This window comes from Prionailurus viverrinus, chromosome E3 (genome assembly GCF_022837055.1).
Source record: "Prionailurus viverrinus isolate Anna chromosome E3, UM_Priviv_1.0, whole genome shotgun sequence".
Lineage (NCBI taxonomy): Eukaryota > Metazoa > Chordata > Mammalia > Carnivora > Felidae > Prionailurus > Prionailurus viverrinus.
In genome coordinates, this window is record NC_062576.1 from 5,361,618 (window position 1) to 5,386,243 (window position 24,626).

General features: G+C 48.2%; 1 protein-coding gene across 5 annotated transcripts in view; it reads left to right on the forward strand.

The window, feature by feature from the left end:
* CYTH3 (cytohesin 3) overlaps positions 1 to 24,626 on the forward strand; it is a 100,751-nt gene that overhangs the window by 61,399 nt on the left and 14,726 nt on the right. For 2 of the 5 annotated variants that reach the window (XM_047838565.1, XM_047838566.1), the window contains exons 2-5: positions 12,880 to 12,962; positions 14,860 to 14,924; positions 15,548 to 15,614; positions 24,076 to 24,194. In XM_047838565.1, the coding sequence (XP_047694521.1) occupies positions 12,880 to 12,962; positions 14,860 to 14,924; positions 15,548 to 15,614; positions 24,076 to 24,194 (334 nt within the window). Of the gene's footprint in view, positions 1 to 6,676; positions 6,812 to 8,017; positions 8,177 to 12,879; positions 12,963 to 14,859; positions 14,925 to 15,547; positions 15,615 to 24,075; positions 24,195 to 24,626 lie in introns of those variants that run through there. The other 3 variants (XM_047838564.1, XM_047838568.1, XM_047838567.1) reach the window with 3 other exon arrangements.

Sequence of the window (24,626 nt, forward strand, 5' to 3'; positions counted from 1 at the left end):
AGACAACTGGGCGCTTGCCATAGCCCTGGCCCCCGGCTACAGCCTGGGGCTTTAGAATGCAGTCACCAAAGGAACGCCTTCCTGGTGAGCCCTGGAACCGCTGGGTCCCCGGTACGTCCCGGGGACTGATCCAGGAGGCCGCTGCTCCCACAGCATCCCCCGTCCCCAGGAAGCTGGAGCCTGAGCGGGAGCCCAGAACCCTCAGCGGCGAGAACCCTCCGCGTTCCTGTCCTTGCTGGCCAGTCGGGTGAGGCGAGAGGAGGAGCTCTTGGGAGATCAGTACAGCCTAATTCATCCTTAGCAACCCACGTGTAAGGGTCCGGGCATGGCATTTTGGGCTTGCTCACCTCTGCTTCATAGCGAGGCCCCCGCAGAGGCCGAGCAAGCCAATTTGTTGTGTTTATCATGCCAGTCCTCTGAGATTGATTGACTTTCTTTAAGTGGACCAGTTTGCAGTCACTTTGCGTGAATGTGTATCATACAGCTGTCGAGTGTGGGGATCTGAGTGAATCTCAGTTTCCATCAGTTGTAAGATGCAGCATTATTTTGTGTGCCACTAAAAAGAAAAGAGCTGCTCATTAAACCAGACTTCATGATTTCTTCTCACTTAGAATTTTTCATTTATACCGATTGAGTTTTTAAATTTTGTTTGTTTATTTATTTTGAGAGCAAGAGAGTATGAGTGAGCAGGGGAGGGGCAGAGACAGAGGGAGAGAGAAGAATCCCCAGCAGGCTCCATACTGTTAGCACGGAGCCCGACCTGGGGCTCGATCCCACAAACCTTGAGATCATGACCTGAGCCGAAATCAAGAGTCAGATGCTTAACTGACTGAGCCACCAGACGCCCCTAAACTTACTTAAACATTGATTTTTATAACTTTTTTTCTGTTGTGCATACATGTAAAAAGTAAAATATGAGCAAAATACGTTGGTCAGGGTATTCCCAAAACTTCTTCACAGGGTCCCACTCTTCAGAATCACTCTAGGGAGAGAGTATTTGTGTTTTTCTACACAGCCTGTCGTCTGTGCCACCAAAGGGATGGGTCACACAGCATTTCTCCAAAGGGTACTGCTTTATCACCTTTGGAAGTTTTCAAAAGCTAAGTTTTTATGCTGTGCATTGGTGATTCTACCACAAGGTATCAGTGAAAAGTTTGAAGCAATAACCAAGCAATAACCCTTCATCAGATGGTTCTTAAATTGTGTGTCTGTGACAGAAACATCAAGTTCAGTCATGCCTCTAGCAATAATAAGCATATTCACAGATAAGGCGGTGACCTGTATATGTCACAGTTAATTTCAAAGATGTTAAAATGTGGGGAAAAAATGTGCATCTTAAAATTGTTGAAGTACATTATGTCCATTAGTGCAAGCTTGTGAATTATGTTAGTCGAATCTGTATCTTTGCTTTTTTTACTTTTGGGAAAAGTGCCATTTTTATATATATGTCAATTTTTGCTTTATATATTCTGAGCCTGTGTTGTTAGTGGCATACAAATTCAGTCTTGTTGTGTAATTAATTGAACAATATGTCATTGTGTAGTGACTTTATCTTTGATTTCCTGTGTTACTTTAGTAGTAGCAACTTACCTTTGGTCTCTCTGGCACGGCATTGTCCCCTTTCACCTTAAGTCATTAGGCATTCTTCTATTTTGTGGGTGCCTCTTGTAGAGAACATTTAGTAGGATTATTTTATTTTATTGAGAGCATGAGCAGGGGAGAAGGGCAGAGGGAGGGAGAGAGAAAGTCTTAAACATGCTGCATGCTCAGTGCAGAACCCAATGCTGGGCTTGATCCCATGACTGTGAGATCATGACCTGAGCTGAAATTAAGAGTTGGGTGCCCAACCGACTGTGCTACCTAGGTGCCCCTAGTTGGATTTTTTTTTTAAGTCCAGGTTTTTAAACTTGGCCCTTTTTCCATTTATGTTCATTGTAAACCTATCAGTTATTTGTTGCTGCATAACGTAACAAAATATCCCTAAGTAAATATCTTTAAGTGACAATGGTTTATTTTGTGCCACCATTCTGTAAGTTGGCCGACATGTCTCTAGTCTGGGCCCACACACATGGCGGCATTTCAGCTGGCAGGTCAGCGGGGCTGAGCTCCTCTCAGATGGCCTCACTCCGTGGCAGGGGCCTCGTTGAGGCCTCAGTAGAGCTGGGTGCACCTGCTGGGACGCCTGGGACTCTCCCCGTGTGCCACTTTCCACAGATTGCATTCTCGAGGGTGCCGACCTCGGCTTCTCCAGCACAGTGGTCTCAGGGTTCCAAGATAGCAGAGGTACCTGACCTCCTGGGACCTGGGCTCCGGGCCCTACACAGCGTTACCTCTTGGTCAGAGGAAGTCCCCCGGTCAGGCCAGATTTGTCCAGGAGGAACTGCCACGTATCATTGATTTGTTCTTCATTCTACCACAGTAACCCCGAATCTATTTGGATTTCTTTTCTACCCCCATGTTTTATGTTTTGTATTTCTTTCTTTTTATTTTATTTTAATTCCAGTATAGTTAACATACAATGTTATATTAAGTTCTCGTATACAATGTAGTAATTCAAGTGTTTTGTATTCCTAATGGATTTTATGTGCTCCTCTGTTCTTTTTTGGGGTTTTCTCTTTTTCTCCTGTTGGAGTTTTTCTTCCCCTGTCCCAGTTTGGGCGTATTAACTCTATTCTGATCCCTTTCTTTTTTTTATTTTTTTTTTTTAAATTTTTTTTTTCAATGTTTATTTATTTTTGGGACAGAGAGAGACAGAGCATGAACGGGGGAGGGGCAGAGAGAGAGGGAGACACAGAATCGGAAACAGGCTCCAGGCTCTGAGCCATCAGCCCAGAGCCCGATGCGGGGCTCGAACTCACGGACGGCGAGATCGTGACCTGGCTGAAGTCGGATGCTTAACCGACTGCGCCACCCAGGCGCCCCTATTCTGATCCCTTTCTTGCTTGGCCTAGAAATGTTAAAGTGCATTTTTAACTTGCCACATCTAAAGTCGATCATGTGTACCCTCATTCTTAGGATGCTGAGAACTTTAGAGCGAATTCTTTTCCCTTTTACGTGCTATTGTTGTGAAGTGTTTTGCTTCTGTCTTGTATTTGCTGAGACATTATTGAGTCCATTTTTCTTTAGGTTTTCTCTGTAGGTTTCCCTCTGGCATTGCCCTTCTCCTGTCTTGAGTCTTTTTTTTTTTTTTTTTTTTTTTTACATTTATTTATTTTTGAGAAACAGAGTGAGACAGAGCGTGAGTGGGGGAGGGGCAGAGAGAGAGAAGGAGACACAGAATCTGAAGCAGGCTCCAGGCTCTGAGCAAGCGGTCAGTACAGAGACAGAGCTTGATGTGGGGCTCGAACCCACGAACCGCGAGTTCATGACCTGAGCCGAAGTCAGACGCTCAACCGACTGTGAGCCACCCAGGCGCCCCTGTCTTGGGTCTTTTGAGTGAGGCTCGTTCTTTGACAACTTCCCTTCTTGATGGTGCACTGGTGCAAACTCCTTGAGTTTTTGTCTGTCTAAAAGTGGTATTTCACCAAATCCAAAGAAGGCTGGGCAGGGAATGGGCGTCGTGGGGCCAACGGAGTTGAGCGTGATGGAGGGCGAAGGGAGGTGACCGGGACAGGAGGGTCTGCACGGGTTTGAGCGGTGGACCCAGAGCACTCCCTGTGCAGAAGCTTGGGCTGCTTCGAGCTTCTCACTTTCTTCCCACAGGGTGGGTTCTCTACAGCCCTGGCAGGAGGGCCACTGCTGCCCCCGACCCGACCAGCACCCAGCATGGCTAACGTGTGCCCCACCCTGTTAGCCATGTGAACCCTGCTGTATCAGCTCACTGAGAGCAGTTCTTCGTGGTGATGAGACACTGGAGCTTATCTAAGAGCTCACAGCCTTCGTTTTTGTTCTTTGTGTAATCTCCTCACATGGTAGTAGCGAGGAACTTGTGCTAATTTAACCTGTTCCTTTAGTGTTACAGGGCAGGTCTTTGTCTATGTGGGCTAAACCACAACCTGTACAGATTTCCCATTTAATGAATCAGCAGGACCAGATGCCAAGCCCATGCTTTGGCCGTGTTGTACGTGCCCTGTGGAATTGGTCTACCTCTGAGCTGACCAAAACGCTAAAAAACAGCAAAGAAACCCAATCCTAACAAAAATGTTGGTGTGGATTAGTAATCAAGGTAAAATGTAAGGGTAAGTGACATTACTTTTGATTAGGACTAGGTAGCCAAAAACGTGCATTTGTGAGTTAGCTGCATGTGATTATTTGAACTCCCTGTTATCACAGTTTTGTGCACTGGATAATTTGTTAGCTATCTCACATTTGACATATTGTGACTAAAATGTAGTGACAGTTTCTGGGCATAATTTGTATTTGGGGAACATTATTTTCCCCTGGAAGAAGTTAGAGAGCCACTGATTAACTTAATTGAAGATGTGTGTGTGTGTGTGTGTGTGTGTGTGTGTGTGTGTGTGTGTGTAAAGTTGGTAAGGGAGTCATTAGACGTAATTTATAAGTTGCATCTACGTAGATTGGGATCTGTTCGATAACCAGATTGTTAATATCATTTGAAAATTAGAAAATACTTAATTCTGAGATACCATTTGCTTATATTTTATTTTTTAACCTTTTTTTTGGATGTTTATTTTTTTATTTTTTTTTTTCAACGGTTATTTATTTTTTTTGGGACAGAGAGAGACAGAGCATGAACGGGTGAGGGGCAGAGAGAGAGGGAGACACAGAATCGGAAACAGGCTCCAGGCTCTGAGCCATCAGCCCAGAACCTGACGCGGGGCTCGAACTCATGGACCGCGAGATCGTGACCTGGCTGAAGTCGGACGCTTAACTGACTGCCCCTGGATGTTTATTTTTGAGAGAAAGAGACAGCGTGAGTGGGGGAGGGGCAGAGAGAGAAGGAGACACAGAATCCAAAGCAGGTACAGGCTCCGAGCTGTTAGCACAGAGCCTGATGTGGGGCTCGAACTCAGGAACCGTGAGATCATGACCTGAGCTGAAGTCAGACGCTTAACTGACTGAGCCACGCAGGCACTCCGATTCTAAAGTTCTTGATACAGTACTGCGTACTCTATTTTGGTGGGTTATTTTAGTAGTATTGATTGATTGATTGAGTGTGTGTGTGGGGTGCACTTGAGTGGGGGGTAAGGCAGAGAGAGTGGGGGAAACCATCTCAAGCAGGGTTCACACCCAGCTCCAGGCCTGACCTGGGGCTCGATCCCACGACTGTGAGATTGTGAACTGAGCCAGAATCAAGAATCAGATGCTTAACCGACTGAGCTACCCAAGTGCCCCAATAGTTTAAAAAAAATTTTTTTTGAAATGTTTATTTACTTTTGAGAGAAAGAGTTGGAGGACAGGCAGAGGCGGTGGGGGGAGAGAGAGAGAGAGAGAGAGAATATCTGAAGCAGGCTCCAGGCTCTGTGCTGTCAGCACAGAGTCCTGATGTGGGGCTTGAACTCACAAACCGCAAGATCATGACCTGAGCCGAAGTTGAATGCTCAACTCACTGAGCCCCCCAGTAGTTTTTAAATAGTTGTGGTTTTTTTTTTAATTTTTTTTTCAACGTTTATTTATTTTTGGGACAGAGAGAGACAGAGCATGAACGGGGGAGGGGCAGAGAGAGAGGGAGACACAGAATCGGAAACAGGCTCCAGGCTCTGAGCCATCAGCCCAGAGCCTGACGCGGGGCTCGAACTCATGGACCGCGAGATCCTGACCTGGCTGAAGTCGGACGCTCAACCGACTGCGCCACCCAGGCGCCCCCCCCCCCTTTTTTTTTTTTTTTTCAATGTTAATAGTTGTGGTTTTAAGATATTCTGTGCCTTCATCCCTCTGCCATCAAATGATATTAAACCACTTTACATCTAAGATGAGAGCCTTCAAATCTCTGTACACTGATTTCTCCTCTCCCAGGCTTTGTGCTGTTTTACCTTGTTGTATGTTATTAACCTGACCCATTTTGTTATTTTCGCTTTAAGCAGTCCCAGTAAATCTCTTAAAGAGACTCCCATCTCAAGGGAACAGTGTTTATACACATAGTCACTGTTTTACGGTACTCTGTATTCTTTTGTGGAGATACAGATTTTCATCTGGGATCGTTTTTTTCCCCCTGCCTGAAGGACTTTGACATTTCTTACAGCACAGACCGCATCGTGATGAATTCTTTCAAGTTTCTATGTTTGGAAATGTCCGTCTCTCCTTTTTTGAAAGACACTTTGTACGAAGGGTATAGAGTTGTGTCTGGCGTTTTTAGTAGCCATTTTGGGCAGGAGGCAAGTGTAGCCCCTCTTATCCACCGTGGCTGGAGGCAGAGACCTCGCTTACACTCTGGAATTGGATCCATACAGTCCTGCCCGCAGCACACAGACCTCACCACCCGTGAGCTGCCGTGCTTCTGCCGATCTCCATCTGTGTAGGTTCGAGCCTGAGAAAGGACCGAACCGAGGCTGCGTCCCCCGAATCTGCTCTTCGTGCTCCCTGGAAAATGTCACCGGCAGCACTTGGCCACCGAAACGGGGAATTCCTTGCCTTCTTTCCAGAGTGCTTTTCCCTCATGAAAACACTTCCATTTGCTGAAACCGCACCTGCTTTGTGGCTGATGGAGACTCGTTCTCCTGTGGAGCTTGGGGTGATCACAAAATGAGGAGTGCCTCCAGCCTCCGCTGTCATTCTGCAGGCGAAGAACTGAGTCCCGGCTGACGAAGGGCTTTACTCAAGCCTGTCTCCGGAAAATCGGGATTCCATTTGGAAGCTCGTGATAGGAGCATTCAGTCGAAGTGATCTCGCTGACTTTTACCAGTAATTTCCAGTGAGTTTGCTTTTGTATTTTTTTAAAAAAGGCTTTTTTTTTTTTTAAGTTTATTTTGAAAGAATCCCAAGTGGGCTCTGCACGGTCAGCAGAGAGCCCAATGCAGGGCTCGAACTCATGAACCATGAGGTGATGACCCGAGCGAAGCCAAGAGTCAGATGCTTAACCTACTGAGCCACCGGGTGCCCCCCAAATTTGCTTTTTTTAATGTTTATTTTTGAGAGAGGCAGAGTGTGGGGAGGGGAGGGGCAGAGAGAGAGGGAGACACAGAATCCGAAGCAGGCTCCAGGCTCCGAGCTGTCAGCACAGAGCCCGATGCGGGGCTCGAACTCACAAGCCATGAGATCATGACCTGAGCCAAAGTTGGACGCTCAACAGACTGAGCCACCCGGGCGCCCCTAAATTTGCTTTTTTTACAGACAGGTTTTATTGAGTCTGGAAAGAACAATTTTTGCCATATGTCCTTTTATGTGTGCAGGGAGTGTGTGTAACCATGTATTACTTTTCCAATTAAATTAAGTACCAGCTTTCTTAGAGAAAAAAAAAAAAGAAAAACCAACTGCGGGACTTTTCTCTGTCATCTTACCTGATAGTGTCAACGTGACAGAGTGTAGGTGATGTCAGGCAGTGGATCCAAACTGTGGAGTGCCTTCCCTGGCTGTGTTGGCTGCGGGAAGAGGGCTTGCCTTCTCTGAATGCGCTTCTCCCATTCTTAGTATGGTGTCTGCACGTGTGAGGGCAGCTGCATGTCAGATTATGGGACTGCAGAGGTGTTCCGGACGCAGAGAGGTGCTGAGAAAACTTGCCCTAAACAGCTGGCGCCACAGCTAAATGTTGGTTTTCTCTGTACCTTCCGGATGTCGAGGGAAGTAATAGGGGCAGTGAGATATATGAATGACAGAACCTGGGCAGAGATCGGTCTAGGGTATTTCATCACCTATTTCTGTTCCTTTTATTTATTCTTTTTAATGCACCGGGGAGCATCTCCTTGTTTCCTGTTCATACTCCAGCCGGATACCCCAATAGATACTTCCGTAAGAGATGGTCCTGGCTGTCGAATTCCAGAGACTTTTCTTTTTTACTCTCTATTATCACAGATTTCATACCTTAGAATATGAAATGGATAACGGATACCCATATGAAATAGGCTTAACAATTGTGATCATATTGCTCAATTCTTTTTTTTTTTTTTTCTTTTTTTGGCAGAAGTATCTCAAAGGCAATCACAGACATCATAGCATTACAGCCCCTAAATGGGACCGTGTGAAGCTCTAAAGAATGAGAACATTATTCTCCACTTTATCCCATCTTATCAATTGTTTCTTTCTCTCAGACCGGCAAATTCTGGTCGGAACTACTGGTAAAGTAAGCGGTCGGTACTTTAACTCCTTGAAGACTTAAAGGGACATGAAAAGATGGGCTCCAGGGAAGGATTGTTAAAGATGTGATGAGAAGCTTTGGGTCCAGCGTCAGGTCATTCTGTTTGTATTTGTTACCAAGCTGTCACTCGGCTGTCAGCCTGTCCTGTTCGTCCTCTGGGTCGGAGGGAGGGGCTGGAGGTGGACTTTTCTCAAACGAAACTGTCAGGGCGCCTGGGCAGCTCAGTCGTTTAAGTGCCTGACTCTTGATTTCAGCTCAGGTCATGATCTCATCATGGTTTGTGGGTTTGATCCCCACATCCAGCTCAGTGCTGACAGTGTGGAGCCTGCTTAGGATTCTCTCTCTCTTTCTCTCCCTCTGCCCCTCTCCTTCCCTCACTTTCTCTCTCAAACATAAAAAAAAAAAACAAAACGAAAATGTCTGTTGATGATTAAATGAGCGCTGTAACCCTTTCAGAGTCTTGTTTTTTTTAAAAAACATTTTACTTTTTTTTTTTTTTGGAGAGAGCACCAGAGTGCGATGGAGGTCAGGGGGAGAGACAGAGTGTGAGTCAGAGAGAATCTCCACACTCTGCATGGTGCCCGACATGGGGCTTGATCCCACAACCCTGGGATGATGACCCGAACCAAAATCGGGAGTCATACGCTCAACCACCTGAGCCACCCACACGCCTCAGATTCTTGTTTTCCTCTCTGTCCAGTGGAAAACTCAGCAGAAGAAAACTGAAAATGAGAAATCTGTTTGTGTTACTTAGGGGATCTGGCCAGTGTTTTTCCTTCTTTGCCTTTGACTGTTTTAATTATTAAGCAGCCTTGAATTTTCTGAGCTGAAGTACGCTTGGTGTAGTCCTATATAAAAAAAGGCCTTTCTCTGCCTCATCTAAATTCCCAGAGTCGTCGTAACTAATTTATGGAAATCATGGGGACACTCAAGGGCCAAGGGTTCTGCCTAGCTTTTAAAAAAATGTTTTCATTAAAGGTTTAATAATTAGATTTTTATTTGATACCAAGAAGAATATCTTTTGGCAAAAGAACATTACTGTGGAGCATGACACCTGCTTTCAAGGTGTCCCGTGTGTCCCTGTCTTTCCTCCTAAGAAGAATCTGAATTCCGTGTTTATTGTTCCAATGATTGTCTCCATCATTTCGCTGAGTATCTACTCGTACACGTAAACCACGGGCGTAATTTTTTTTTTGTTTTTGAAATTTGCAGAAAGCATTCGTGTTCATATTATTTTCCCGAGATGATCTGTTTGTGCCTGTTTTTAATTTATTATCGTCATTTTTTTACTGTGGTTGGGATTCTCTGACCTGCACGCACAGTGTATGCACCCAGCCCGACCCTGGATGGGCATTTAGGCCGGTTTTCCTTCTCTTTTTCTTGTACAAAGTGTGTTTCTTTGGCCTCACGATACGTACCTGCAGTTGCAGCGTCGGAGAATTTATCTAGGACGCATACCTAGGAGCGCAGTTGCGGCCCATCGCCGGGGCACGTCTCTGATGCGAACCCACAGCGCTAGGTGGTTTTCCCAAGTGGCCATGCAGACTTCTTTTGCTTTCTTTGCTTCTCTCCTTTTCTTTCCCTCTCTCCCTCTTCCCTCCTCCGCCACGCTGCCCTGTTGGGTGGGTCTGACATGCACGCATGTTTTCCGGGTTTTGTGTTTATCAGTTACGCGGTTCTGCAGGCAGGCAGCGGAGGGGAGGAGAGCATGACCCTGCCTCCCCACAGCACCTCTTGCCCCGCAAAGGGATGACCGCTCTTTTTGTCTTTCTTGGTATCTGTTTTGCGTGTTAGATGCTTACCTCCAGTTGGAGAGCACAGGGCTGAAGGTTATTGAAATAGCCAAGTGTGTCAGGAGGCCTTGTTGACTGACCTCTCTGTGGGGTGCCGTAAGTGTGCTGGTTGCTGGGTGGACCCATACCTAGGAGTCCCCCGACATCAGTATCTTTACATCTAAAGCCGGTCGATGCCGTAGAGAAGACTCTTCCCTCTAGTGTGGGCTGGTGCAGGTGGGTAAAGGGTGGCTGCCAGTAGACCGGGAGCCCCACAGGGAGAAGACTTGGTAGGGGAGGGGGTGTCAGCGCCACTGGCATCCCTTGTCTCTGGTGTGGTGCCCTCGTGGGTGTGGTGCCCTGGGTCCCTCGTCCACCTCTGTCTAGAGATGACAGCTCCGTGGAGCTGGAGGACATCAAGGGATCCCATGGTTTTCACACAGCCGCATCCAGAGTTCCTGATGAGCTCACTCTTCTCAGGCCGCCCCCAGACTTACTTGCTGCAGTCAGTTCCCAAGCCCTTGGGGACCTGGCGTCAGTCAGGTGACGCCTTGCTCTCCCTCCCTGTTGGCTGAAGATTCTTCTTCCTCACGTTTGTTAAGCCAGTCGCTGCTGGTCTGGTCTGTCTCCTGGCTTTGAAAACGTGGTCTTTTCCCCATTATATTTGTCCTCCTGGGTTGTTGAGTTTTAAGAAATTGCCTCACTTTAGTTTCAGTGAGGTTTACTACCCTGTTAGTTGAGGTCCCGCCCTGAGATTTGAATTTGCATTTCCCCAACGGTTAAAAGAGTTGACATCTTTTCACACAGCCATTGATCTGTTCCTTTTCAGTTTTGTGCCTGTTCAAGTCTTTTGCCCATTTTCTCAGCATTGGTTTAAAATTTATCCCCTTCTTGCTACAAGTACTGTATTCTGGATACCAACTCTTTGACAGTCTGTGGCCTAGCTCTTTATGGTATGGAATTTGGGGGAACAAAGCTCCTTAATTTTAATGGTGAATTTATTAATATCTTCGTTTGCATAATTTATGTTTTTCCCTGTCTTGTTTAAGAAATCCTTTCCTACCCTTAGGGTGCATGGGTGGCTCAGTGGCTAAGCGTCTGACTTCTGCTCAGGGTTTGAGGGTTTGAGCCCCGCATCAGGCTCTGTACTCACAGCTCAGAGCCTGGAGCCTACTTTGGATTCTGTGTCTCTGTCCCTCTTTGCCCCTCCCACTGGTGCTCTGTCTCTGTCTCTCTCTGAAAAATAAATATTAAAAAAAAAATTACAAAAAAAATCTTCTGGGGCATCTGGGTGACTCATTCGGTTAAGCGGTCGACTTCAGCTCAGGTCATGATCTCACAGTTTGTGGGTTCGAGCCCCGCATCAGGCTCTCTGCTGACAGCTCAGGTCCTGGAGCCTGCTTCAGATTCTGTGTGTCTGTCTCTCTCTCTCTGCTCCTCCCCCGCTCACTCTCTCTGTCTCTCAAAAAAATAAATAAACGTTAAAAACAAAATTAAAAAAAAATCCTTTCCTACTCTGAAACTGTAAATATGCTCTCCCCTGTTGTAAAAACTGTGGTGTTGCCTTTCACAGTTAAGCCTTTTTTCTCCTTGCAGCTGGTTGAGGATCTGTATGATAATAAGTAGAGATTCAGCTTCATTTTGTATACGGGGTAACTGATGGATCGCATATAGCACCTGTCACTTATCAATGTGTCCGCCCTGTCTTTTGAAGCCGCAGTGTTAGGTTTCTGTCTGTCTGGGGGCACTTTTTTTTTTTTTAAGTTTATTTATTTATTTTGAGAGAGAGCACGCGCAAGAGAGCGGAGGAGGGGGAGAGAGAGAGAGAGAGAGAGAGAGAGAGAGAGAGAGAATATGAATGAATGAATGAATGAATGAATGAATGAATATCTCAGGCAGGCTCCTTGAAGTCAGCCCAGAGCCCTGACTCTGGGCTTGAACTCACAAACTGTGAGATCATGACCTGAGCGCAAGTCAAGAGTGGACGCTTAACGAACTGAGTCACCAGGTGCCCCTGTCTGGGGGCACTTTTCTGGCTACAGTCTTCGGGTGCGTTGGTCAGCATGTCTACCTCTGCACCATGACTGTATTCTCTTAATCTGTTTGTAGAAGCTCTACGTGCTCTCTTGCTATTTAATCAGATTCTTAACCTTTTGTTTCTTTAAACAAATTAATGAAATAGGAATTAAATGTACAATAGAGGAGTATTAAAAATCAAAAGCTCTTTGAAAAGCTTAATGAGACACCAGTTGCCACACAATTAAAGAAAAGAGACGTAGCAGGAATGGGGGAGGTTAATCATTAAGAAGAAGATATTATGAACAACTCTCTGCCAATAATAATAATTTAAAAACTTCAATTACCCATGTACTGGCCGCCCTCCACCCACTTCTCTCTGCCGTTCTGGAATGTATTTCCTGCCACCCAGCCTTCTCAGAAGGAACCGTTATCAGGAACTTGGTGTCTATCGTTCCTGTGTGTGCCTGTTCTGCTGGACATACACGGCATGTCTGCAGGACGTTTATGAAGCACGTGCTCGATTTTCAGCCTCTACAAACAGGCCCGTGTACGCTCTGCAGCTTGCTTTCTCAGCACCGTCTTCTGAAGCGCACCTGTGTTGGTAGACTGAGTTCAGCCATTTTTTATTGTTGCATAGGATTCTTCTTTCTAAATATACCACCATTTATTCATTATTAGTGGATATTTGGGTGGGTTTTCTATTACAAGCAATGCTGCTGTGAGTATCTTACATGGGGTGTATATGGTGGGGTTCTCTTGGGAATAGATGCCCACCTACCTGCTTACAGGCCCTGCTGGCTTGTTCACATGCCCATCTTCAACCTGACGGGGTATTGTCAACTTGTGCTCCAGAGTGGTGGTAGTTTAACTGTTGGATTTGATTTTTTTGTCTTCCAGTGCCTGAAGACCTCTCACTGGAAGAGAGAGAAGAACTTTTAGACATTCGTCGAAGAAAAAAGGAACTTATTGATGACATTGAGGTAAAAAAAAAAGAAAAAAAAAGGCCACAACCAAAAATTCCCCTTAGTTTTTGCTTTTAGGTAAAATGATCACGTAGCTTCATGAAAGTGTAAAACCTGGGTATGTTGTGTGTCTGTATCCTAATATGTGAAGAGACAGGGAAAGAGTTACCCAAGTCAGTCAGGCAGAGGTGGTGATTTCTGAGCAGCGTGGACTCGGGGGTACAAATGCAGACACCACGGAACTGGAGTCAGCAGCAAGTGACACGTGACTCCAGAGTCATAAAAGGGCACTTCTGAACAATGGCAGCAGTCGACAGATTCACCGCTCTTTCAAATTGAATAAGCCCCTATTTCGTTTGCCAACATCCCCGGCATCTAGAACATTCTGTCACATTTTTGGCATGCAGATGTCCTTTGAATGAGTCAATGTGCCGCCACTGAGCTGGTGGCAGCAGGGCGACGATGCGGGCAGGCACCATACTTGCCACGTGTGTGTGCTCAGAGCACAGGGAGAGCGGGCCCTGCAGGAGGAGCAGAGGGGCCAGACCGTAGCCTCAGCCTCAGAGCGTCTGGGGCCGCGGCAGAAATGATCCGGGAGGCCAGGGCTGCTTCCACTTGGGGCTTCCTCGAGGAAGTTACTCAGACACAGGGCCCTTCTCGGAGAAGCTTCTTAATCTTGGTGACGCCAAAATAAATGTGGCCTCGCAGGCCACTTGCTGCAAGAGTAAGCCGGGTCCACATAGCAGCTCCTTCCTAGGAGCCCGTGTCTGAAGTCTGAACTTCCTTGGTGAAGAAAAGAGTGGTATTCCAAATAAAAATTTCTCTGTATTTGGAAGATAATCTGTGGAACTGTATCTTGCAAGGTTACCCTTCCTTCTTGTAAAAATCACCGTATCCTAGAATGGATGCTTTGGTTGAGGAATGAGAATGTATCTTAAGGTTCATGGTCCTATTTGGACATGAATAATGGTAGTGCCTGTGGAACCTTATGTAGCTCTAATGACCTAATTAAAAAAGTGTTTTTAAGTTTATTTTTAAGAGACAGAGCGAGTGGGGGAGGGGCAGAGAGAGGGGGGGGGGGAAGGGAATGCCAAGCAGGCTCCGTGCTGTTAGTGTGAATCCTGATGTGGGGCTCACACTCACAAACTGTGAGATCACGAGATCGTGACCTGAGCCAAAATCAAGAGTCGGACACTTAACCGGCTGAACCACCTGGGCACCCCTAATGACCTCATTTTTGAGTTGAGAACATTGAGGCCCAGAGAGGTTAAGAGGGCTGCCAATGGCCTCTCAGCCAGTAAGTGGCAGAGCCACATGGAGGGACAGGGGAGCCTGTCCCCTCTGCTGTTCTTGACGTATCCAAGTGCCACAGGTGATTTCTGCTGTCACCTCCTGGGCTCTGTCCATGGTGCTCTGTGTCGGGCAGAGTGGTGGACATCACTCTGCGACTGGCGGTTAGGGACCTGATACTGGTCTCTGCACGTTTAAGCTGCACCTTCTCCCTCCTCTTCGCAAGAGCTGAGGCGGCCCTGGGGCCGGGGGAGGAGTTGAAGAGCTGCAGGGAGTGAGCTGAGGACTCACCACTTCCCTTTGCTCTTGTGTCTTGCCACACCTGTGACGTTCTCCCCAGTGTCGCTTCTGGATTTTGCACACAGATACTCTAGAATCTGCCTGGGTGACCCCTCCCTGCTTGTCCTTGATGAGCGGATGGACGATAGTGTGTTTTCTCCAGAGCTGGGGCTGCACCCGCCCAGAGGCTCTCTCTCTGCATGGATAGAAAGTACTGATGTTTCCAGACCTGGGATGTCTGGATGGGGCCTCGGGGCAGCTTGTGTCCGAAGGCTAAGATTTCTCTGAGTCTAGGAGGGGAAGGTAAAGACCCCTGCCCTCCAATTTCTTTCTTCTGTTTTCGCAGAGGCTGAAATACGAAATTGCTGAAGTTATGACGGAGATTGACAATCTAACTTCAGTGGAAGAAAGGTAAACAGTTGGTGTCACACTGCCCAATAGCCAACCTCTTTTCTTGGTTTCCAGCTGTGGTGACCACCGCAGGGGCAGGGCCACAGATACAGCAGGGGCAGAGATTACAGCCTCCAGGGCGGGGCCACAGCCTCCAGGGCGGGGCCACAGCCTCCAGGGCGGGGCCACAGCAGGGGCTGTAAAGTTGGGATCCTGAAGTGGGGCAGCCCTTGTGAGGTGGTTGATTGCTCTGCTCTCTTCCCCTCACCCCTTCCTCCTTTCCGCGGAGGAGTTGGGGTCCTTCTCTCCCTTCCTGGGGAAGCGCAGGCCCTTCCACATTAACCTCCAAAGAAGCAGCCTTTCTGTACAGAAGGGAACTATGCTTTCCTTAAGTCGCTGTTTCTTAGTCATTATTAGCTTTTTCTGAAGAAGTAATCAAATGTAGAAAAGAGCCCGGCAGCCTTGTGTGCCGCTTCTGCGATGGGCGGGGAGATAGGGAGGTGGGGGGTGGGCGGAGTGGGCAGATGGAGGGCTGGGGGCGTCTGGGTGGTTTTCTGCCGCGGAAGTACCAGAGGAGATTGTGTTCCCTTTTGCACTTGGTGCAAACGTCAGCTGATGATTTCTCAACTGTCTCAAATGTGTAGCAAAACTACCCAGAGGAACAAGCAGATAGCTATGGGGAGGAAGAAATTCAACATGGATCCCAAAAAGGTAAGCAGACATTCTAGTTTTCTGGCCTGCAAGAGATTGAGCGATTCATCCATTTTAATGGTTCTCTCCTTCTGGACAAAGGTGGTCATGCCCTCATAAAAATACTGAGTGATGTTAAATTTTTATCACGAAGGGGCTGCTAGTGAGTTGGGGGGAAGCAAAAGTGCCCATTGACCTGGTGTCTGGGCCCAAAGACCTTTCTTTGCGCGTGAGGCTCAGGGTGAGGACGGGCCTCCTGGGAGTGGCCAGCGTGTGTGGGCCTCACTGGGGCCAGCCTGAGAGGTGGGGGTCTTCCTGCTGACGTACAGCCTGAAGCCCGGGGGGGTGGGGGTGGGGGGGGGGGCTTGGTCAGCCAGTGGGCAGGGCTGCAGCTGGTGTGTTGGGTCTGGAGAGGGGGGTGGGTGTTCAATCGTTCACCTCAGAGGACTTGATTCCTTCCATTCACCTTCGAGAGAGAAGATGTCTGCCTGAGACTGAGGAACTCTCCTGGTTTAAGCCACTACCTGGTCTTTCCTCAAGTTGGATTTTCTAGGAAAACGCCTGAAGAAGATGAAACCTTCAACACAAAGCTGCTTGTCTCTGAGGGTGAAATGAAATTGTCAGTGGGAATGATTTTGTGAATTTGATAACGACTTGAGGTTTGGAGTTAGAAGCAGTTTTGTTTTTTCCCTTAGGAGTTAGTTGGGTTTACAGAGTTGACTTAATCAGATTTGGTAAGCAGTGGAAACATCTTGAGAGATACATCACTTGTTCTAAGTTATAGCACATGATAGCATGCCAATACGTTCATGGATGAATTCAGGTCCTCCGCACGAAGGACACACAAATACACTTATTATCATTATTTTTTTAAGTTTGTTTATTTTGAGAAAGCAAGAATCCCAAGCAGCCTCTGCACTGTCAGCGTGGAGCCTGATGAGGCGCTCGAACTCAGGAACCGTGAGATCATGACCTGAGCTGAAATCAAGAGTTGGACCCTTAACTGACAGGCCACCCAGGCGCCCGCAAATACGCTTGTTTATTTAATTAATTAATTTATTTAATGTTTATTTATTTTTGAGACAGAGACAGAGCACGAGTGGGGGAGGGTAGAGAAGGGGGGGTGGGTAGACACAGAATCCGAAGGAGCCTCCAGGCTCCGAGCCGTCAGCACAGAGCCTGACGTGGGGCTCGAACTCACGAACCATGAGATCATGACCTGAGCTGAAGTCTGACGCTCAACCGACTGAGCCCCTCAGGCGCCCCAAATATGCTTATTTTTTTAGTGCTGCTGCCACTCTGCAGGAGTTCTGTCAGGTTCTTGCCTGTGTCCTTGTTCTACGTGTACCGGGAATCAGAGTTACAGTAATAGGGGCAGACGTAGATTGAACTTGCCACGTGTCAGGAACTGTCTAGCACAGCACTGAATTAGTATACTTAACCTTATGAGGTAGGTTCCAGTTTTAATTCCTGTTTCACAGTTGGGGAAAGTGAGGCACAGAGCCACTGAGACTTGCCTAGTGTCTTGAGCAAGGAATCCACTTGAGACTCAGGCCCATAACCACTGCACTTAGCTCCTGCAGGACTCTGGGGTTGGTTTGTAGGTAGCCCTGAGCCCAGCTGGGAGGTCCCAGAGCCCTGGTCAGCCGTGTGGATCTGTCCACGTCCACGGAGGGGTGCTCACCTGCTTTGCTTTGGCTGTGCCGAGTTGCTCTACAGGCTTCATTTTGTGTACATACCTCTCCACCTGAAGGATTTTTAAGATACTCATCATGGGTTCTGTCCAACAACTTATTATGTTGCTCAGTAAAGGAAGATGGCAAATTTAGTGTATATGTGGTCTTTTGCGGGGAAAAATTATCAAAGTTCCCTGGTTTGGTAGATGATTATAGCACTTCCCTGAGTCCACTGAGTCGTCTTGGGCCGCCATAACCAAATACCGTAGACTGGTGGCTTACGCGATAGACGTTTTCACAGTCTGGATGTTGGAAATCGGATCAGGATGCCAGCGCGGCCAGGTTCTGGTGAGAGCTCTTCTCCTGACTTCAGACGGCCGCCTCCTCACTGTGTCCTCACATGGTGGAGAAAACGCGGGAGAGAGCTCCCTGGTGTGTCTTCTTACAAGGGCCCCAGTTCCATCAGGTAGGACCCCTGCTCAGTTGACGTCATCTAACTCTAATTGCCTCCCAGAGGCCCCACTTCGTGACACCATCACTGGGGGGGGGGGGGTGGGGGGGGGGCTAAAGCTTCAAGATTGGAATTTTTGGGACACACACACATTCGGTAAGAGGAGAAGTTGATTCAGTCGAGGAAGGTGAGACATTCGCCAGCCTCTCTCTTTTATTCGCAGTTTCCTAGAGATGCCTTTAAAAATATAACATATAAATCTATAACAAGCACGAGTTCACCCAGTGGACTAGAAGTTGAGGGAACCCAGAAAGACAAAAGATGAACAGTAGTCCAAAGTATACTCAGGAAAAATTGCTCTGGGAAAGGAGAGCCGTGTCGGGTTCGGCTCCCTTGGGCGGCAGGGGTGTGTCCTGGGACCATAGAGGGGATGTCCAGACTGTTTGCCCTGGCTGCATTTGAGCCAGGCGGTGACATGTGCCCCCAGGTGGGAGAGCAGGCGTCTCTTCTCGTCTGGCCTCACCGAGGAGGAGAAACCCCCACTCCCAGAGACCAGTTTCTGAGCACCCCCCTGGGCCCGTCACCCACTCCAGAAACCAATGGCGTTCGGTTTGGCCACCAGAGAACCTTCGGTACAAAGGTGAACGCGCAACCAGGAATCACCAAATGTACAAGCTGCTTGACCTCGTGAGAGAGACGTGAAACTCCAGGAACAGAACCAACATGGAAATGTTAAAAGTAGGGCAGTTTTGTGTATTGTACATCGCATCAGAGATGATAGCGTGTTGCTTGTCCTCAGTGCAAAAACGGAGTTGTGGAAAAGATCTCCGCCATCTCCGCAAAGCCTGACATGGGGCTCAAACCCCCGAACCATGAGATCATGACCTGAGCCAAAGTCGGACACTCAGCTGACTGTTGAGTGAAGAATGACACCCTTAGAAACCTGTGGCACGGAGCAGGGATGGGGCCACGGGCAGGCTGGGCCGTGGCGCTACGTGGTTCTCTCCGGAGCTCTGGGCAGGTCCGCAAGATTGGGGAGCATGTCGGGCAGCCCCGCTTTCATCGAGCGAAGTCCCAGGAGGAGAGAACAGAAGCCAGAGTGGAGGATGTATTTCAAAGAAATACTGGAATATTTCTGAACTAGATTAAGATAAAACCCTCAAATTTAAAGGGCTCACTGTAGGCCAAGCAGGATAAAGGTTTTAAAAACTTGTACATAGAAATGTCAAATAAAATGCCAGGAAACTTGTGGATAAAGAGAAAATCACTGGCTTTCCAGGGACGAAAGACCAGATTAAGAAGAAAGGGATCACAACAGCAACACTGGATAAAAGACAGCAGGGAGGAGGCGGGACTTAAAACCTAGAATTCCGTGTATCAAGACTGTTGCCCATGAGGAGACCAGTGAGGACACTTCAGATACGCAAGGACTCATGAAAGTAACCGCAAGGACCTTCTGGGAGCAGTGCACCTGGAAGAAACCACGAATCCAAGAGCAGCTGCAGGACCAAGCGGGACAGACGCAGAGAAGCCAGCAAACGTTCAGTTAAGTCTAAGTGAGAGATTGGTGAAGGAGTATTTTCAAACCAAAGGCCTAGATTATCTCCATACGGTTCACCCTTGAACAGCATGGGTTTGAGTGCAAGGGTCCAGTGAACACCTGGATTTTTGTTTTCAGTACGTACAGTTCAGCCCTGTGAATGTATTTTCTCCCCATGAATTTCTCAGTGACATTTTCTTTTCTCCAGCTAACTATGCTAAGACCGTTATTATGATATCGTAACCTTGTGATACTATTGTAGGAATATAGTACATAATGTACATAAGGTATAAAATGGGTTAATTGACTGCTTATGTTATCGGTAAGGTTTCTGGTCAACAGTAGGCTTTTAGTAGTTGGGTTTTCTGGGAGTCCAAAGTTACGGGCCTCCTGGTTCGTTCAGTCAGTTGAGTATCCGACTTCAGCTCAGGTCATGATCTCACGGTTCATGGGTTTGAGCCCCGTGTTGGGCTTTGCACGGACAGTGTGGAGCCTACTTCGGGTTCTCTGTCTCTCTCTTCTCTTTGCCCCTCCCCCATGCACATTTTTTCTCTCTCTCAAAAAATAAGCAGTACAATTTTTTTTTTTATTTAAAAGTTACTTGCAGGGGCGCCTGGGCAGCTTAGTTAAGCATCCACCTTCGGTTCAGGTCATGATCTCACGGCTCGTGAGTTTGAGCTCTGCGTCGGGCTCTGTGCTGACAGCTCAGAGCCTGGAGCCTGCTTCAGATTCTGTGTCTTCCTCTCTCTCTCTCTGCCCTTCCCCAGCTCACACTCTGTCTCTCTCTCTCTCTCAAAAATAAATGTTTAAAAAAATCTTTTTAATTTTTTTTAAATGTTTAATTTTTTGAGAGAGAGGGAGAGAAACAGATCATGAGCAGGGGAAGGGCAGAGAGAGAGACACACACACACACACACACACACACACAGAATCGGAAGCAGGCTCCAGGCTCCGAGCTGTCAGCAGAGTCCGACACAGGGCTCGAACCCATGAACTGTAAGATCATGACCTGAGCCGAAGTCAGCAGCTTAACCGACTGAGCCACCCAGGTGCCCCTAAAAATCTTTTTAAAAAAAGATTTATGCAGACTTTTGACTCTGTGGAGTGTTGGAGCCCCTAACCCCTGCATTGTTCAAGGGTCAACTGTATATACGTAGCAAGGGAGAAGGGAAGTAGGGAAGTAAACGCTGGCCAAGGTGTTCTAGATGTTCACAGCTGAATGTGAGTTTAACGTAAAATTTGAAGAGGAACCGCCAAAACCAGGGATAAGGTAGGATTTCTGAATTACTCGGAAAAATTGAATACAGAAAACTTGAATTCAACAGAAGGCTAAAAAGACGTCACAAATACACAGCATAAGTGAAGGCTCAGGGACGAGTGTATCAAATCCATAAGCCCCAGAAGTTTGATTTGGCCCCGTGACCTCTTACAAGCACCTTCACATTAGGTTAAAAGGAAAACAACAGTAAAGTCCAGGCATGTTCTGATTGAGACACACATTGAGAGCAGAAAGTGCCCAGGTTGAAAATAAGGAAATAGGGAGAGATGGGGTAGGTGTAAATGGTTTGAATGGTTCCCCCCCCCCATCTTCAGTAGATTCTACTGTTTGATTTTCTAAATAGGATTTTGAAACATTCATATTATCTAATAATACTAGGACATTTATTAGTATTGGCCTACTGTATTCGGGTCCTGGGCTGCTAGAATAAATGGCCACAGACTTGGTGGCTTAAAACAATAGAAATGCGGTGTCTCACAGTCCCAGAGGCCAGAAGTGTGAGGTCCGGGTGTGGGCGGGTCGGTTCCTTTCAGAAGCTCTGATGGAGGGTCTGCTCCGTGCCTCCCTCCCAGCCTGTGGTGGCTGCCAGTGGTCCTTGGTGGTCCCCCGGCTTGTGGGCCCATCGTTGTAGTCTCAGCGTCCACGTCACATGGACGGTGATGCCTCCCCTGCCTTGTACGAGGACGGCTTCTGTGTCTTCCTCCTCTGCCTCTGGGTCTGGTTTCTCCTGAATAAATGCTCTCTTTGACTCGAGCTTTTGCTCCATTTTCTCTTACTAGTCGCTGGCCTGGGCTTGCCCCCATTGGCTCCATGTTTTCCGGTGCCTCTTGCAGAGGGAGCTGGAGCTTGACTTGGGGCTCCTCTGGCGCCTTCTGTACCCTTGAAGTGCAGACAGGATTACCTTGTTCTGAACCTACTTGCTCTTCTCAGATCCCAGTTTTTGAGGCTCCTCCCTGAGGACCTTCCTAGTGCTGGAATTGTAGGGCAGGTCATGAGCAGCTCTGGAGAGCTTATCACCAGGCCCAGCAGCATAGACTGATGGAGTGCCCGGGACCTTGAGACTGCAGAAATTGCTGGGCTTACGGACTCTGGGGGCTGCTGGGAGGCTGAAGAGAGTGCAGGGCTGGACGGATACAGGACCCTCTCAGAGCCATGGCCCCACCAAGGTTGTGAGGCACAGTAGCACGGGCAGAAGGGAGGTGGCCACGGGGAACTGGCTGCAAAACAGCCTGCAGCTTGCGGTTTCAGAACCGCGGGCCACCACCCTGGCCACCGTCACAGCCACAGTGGTCATGAAACACTAGGCCAGGGATGTCACTCCAGATGCCAGCCAGGCATACCCCAGGGAGCATCTGTTTGTGCCGCTCCCTTGGTCCCAGGATCTTGGGCTCCTTTGGATGCTTTCTCCCCCTGTTCTTGCAGTTTGGGGGGCTGTGGGATCTACCAGTTGCACCCACAGCCAGTCGGTGAGTCCTTGGGACATGGAGTCCAGAGAGGCAGACCAGGGCAGCTGTGGCCTCTGACCTCTTTGCCAAGGACGTTAGGTCAGACAGTAAACCTCTACCCTGCCGCCCAGAGCTCCCCTCCCATCCACCACGCTCCTGCACCTGCCTCACCCTGGGTGCTGGGTTCAAATGGCACTTGGGGCAATGAGATACCAGCGTCATCACTTTCGTCCCATAGCTTGTTTTCTGGGGACCTGGTAGGACAGGTGCACACTTGGGACTGGAATGCTTTGTTGCGGTATGTGCATGTCTTCTTGCTCAGGAGACGGTACCCAGGGGGGTCTGTGCTCGCTTCAGCTCCCACCAGAAATAGACGAGAGTTAATTTAGGATAGTCAGACACACTGAGTTTTTGGTAAACTTTTTTATTTTTTGAAGAACAGCATATGGTGCGCAAAGTTTGAGTGCACAGCTTGACGATTTCTTACAAATTAAAATTCTCGTGTGACCCAGAGCACGATGTGGTTGGGGGGCATTAGGAGTGTCTGTCTGTGTCTCCTCTTGGTGAGCGAATTCCACTCTGTCCCCACAGAGCAGTGTTGCTTGTCTTGAACTTGATGTAAATGGAGTTAAGGTCCTCTCTGTGTCGTCCTTTTACTCCGTATCACGCCTGTCAGATTGTTCCATGTAGTGCGTTTGTTCTGTCTCACTGCTGTGTAGTGTTCCATCATATGGAATCTACCAGAATAGGTTTCTCTCTCCTCACTGATTGGATGTTGGGTTGTTGCCAGTTTTGGGGAATTCTAAATAAGGCCGCTGTGGACATTCACGTGTTTGAAAAACTAAGACTTCAGATGGACCATGTGGTGGGGCGTCTAGGTGGCCCAGTTGGTTAAGCACCAGACTTCGACTCAGGTCATGATCTTGGCATTTGTGGTTTCGAGCCCCGTGTCTGACTCCGTGCTGACAGCTCAGCATGGACCATGTGGTGTGAGGGAGCCCAGGTCCCGGGCACTGAGAGTTTCATCTGGAAAATCACCTCCGAATCTGTAGCAAAGAGATGAGAGAATTCCCTTAAGCTTTGCCGGCATGGATCTCGAAATCAGCTCAGAAGCTGTGTCCGAGGTAAAATTTCAGTATTATTAGAACTTTTCCAGGATGAGCACAACTCATTCAGTCTTATCAGGACTTCTCCGGGATGAGCAAGGCTAATTTGGGCAGAGCAGCCCCTCTGCAGTCTTTCACTTAGACGTCGTCACCTGTGCCCTTTAAGGCCTTCAAGCGGGCATGAATTTTCAGTGGCTTAGACTCGGTGGCCCAGGGATCAGTGAACACATTCAGCCACAGCCGACAGAAAGTCTTGTAAACACAGCTTGCACAGCGCACTGTTTGCCCACACAGCAGAGGTGGCTGCAGTGTGACAAGTGGCTCCCAAGTGTCAGGACCCAGGCCCTGTGTTGGTCCGGGCCTTTCCCTTCGTCCGGTGGCCGTGACGGTTCCCGCCATCACATCTGCATTCGCGGCAGGAAGGAGGAAGAAGGAGCGGTGTCTGCCTGTGAGCCCCTTTTTATCGAGAAGGCACCACCTTCCCCAGGTCCTCCCTGCAGACTGCTTTCTGACCAGATCTGTCAGTTCTAGCTACAAGGTCACAAGGTCACTTCTAGTTACAAGGGAGGCTGGGAAAGTGATTATTTAGTGAGGAAAGGCAAGGAAAAAGGGCAGCTTTGGCGGGCCTGGCTTGGCTGACCACGTACAACGCGTTCCTCTTGTGCACACACGGCAGATTTGTTCTTCTGAGCTTGGGAAATTCAGTGCTGTTATTACCTCTGCCTTTAAAATCTCTAAGAACTTCCTTGTAATGGTTTGCCCAGCAACCTGTTTATTTGCCTTTTAGCCTGTTAAGTTTCCAGGAGGAATGAACTTGCTTTTCTCTGGTGGACACAATGTCCTATGGGGTGTGAGTGAGAATCCGAGCGTGCTGTTATTTTTGCCTGGCCCAGCTGGTGAGATCATCACTCTAGATGTCTTTCTGTCTTTGCAAAGGAGTCTGGGCGACCCTCCTAACGAGAGCTTCCTTCCTTATGTTCTTCAGGGAATTCAGTTTCTAATAGAGAATGACCTGCTGCAGAGCTCCCCAGAGGACGTGGCCCAGTTCCTGTATAAAGGAGAAGGCCTAAATAAGACCGTGATCGGGGACTATCTGGGTGAGAGGTAAGTTGAAGGAGAAGGAGCAGCCTGACCTGGGTCCACCCTCCACACCAGGGTCTGTCTCAGTTGCCTGTGGGCCTGGGGGCACACGTGCTGCTCCCCAGGAATGGTTTGCTCATTCCCATCCCGTCCTCTCCTCTGCCCTGAGAGGGGAGAGGGGTGCCTCTTTGGGAGCCAGGTGGGGGTCTGTGCTCTCTGGAACTTCGCTCAGGGAGCCACAGCAGAACTGAAGACGGCGCTGCCTCTTCTCCGAACCTCAGAAGGCATCTTCGTCTTCTTTTCATGTTTGGTCCAGAAATGCACCAGATTTCCTGGTGGTTTTCCTACCCCTGTTACTTGCTGGTATGAATGAAGGTAGGAAGTTAGTTAATTTTTTAAATGGTGAGCAGCTGGTCAGATCTACGTTCCCAGCCTTCTCCACTTAAAGGTCTCTTT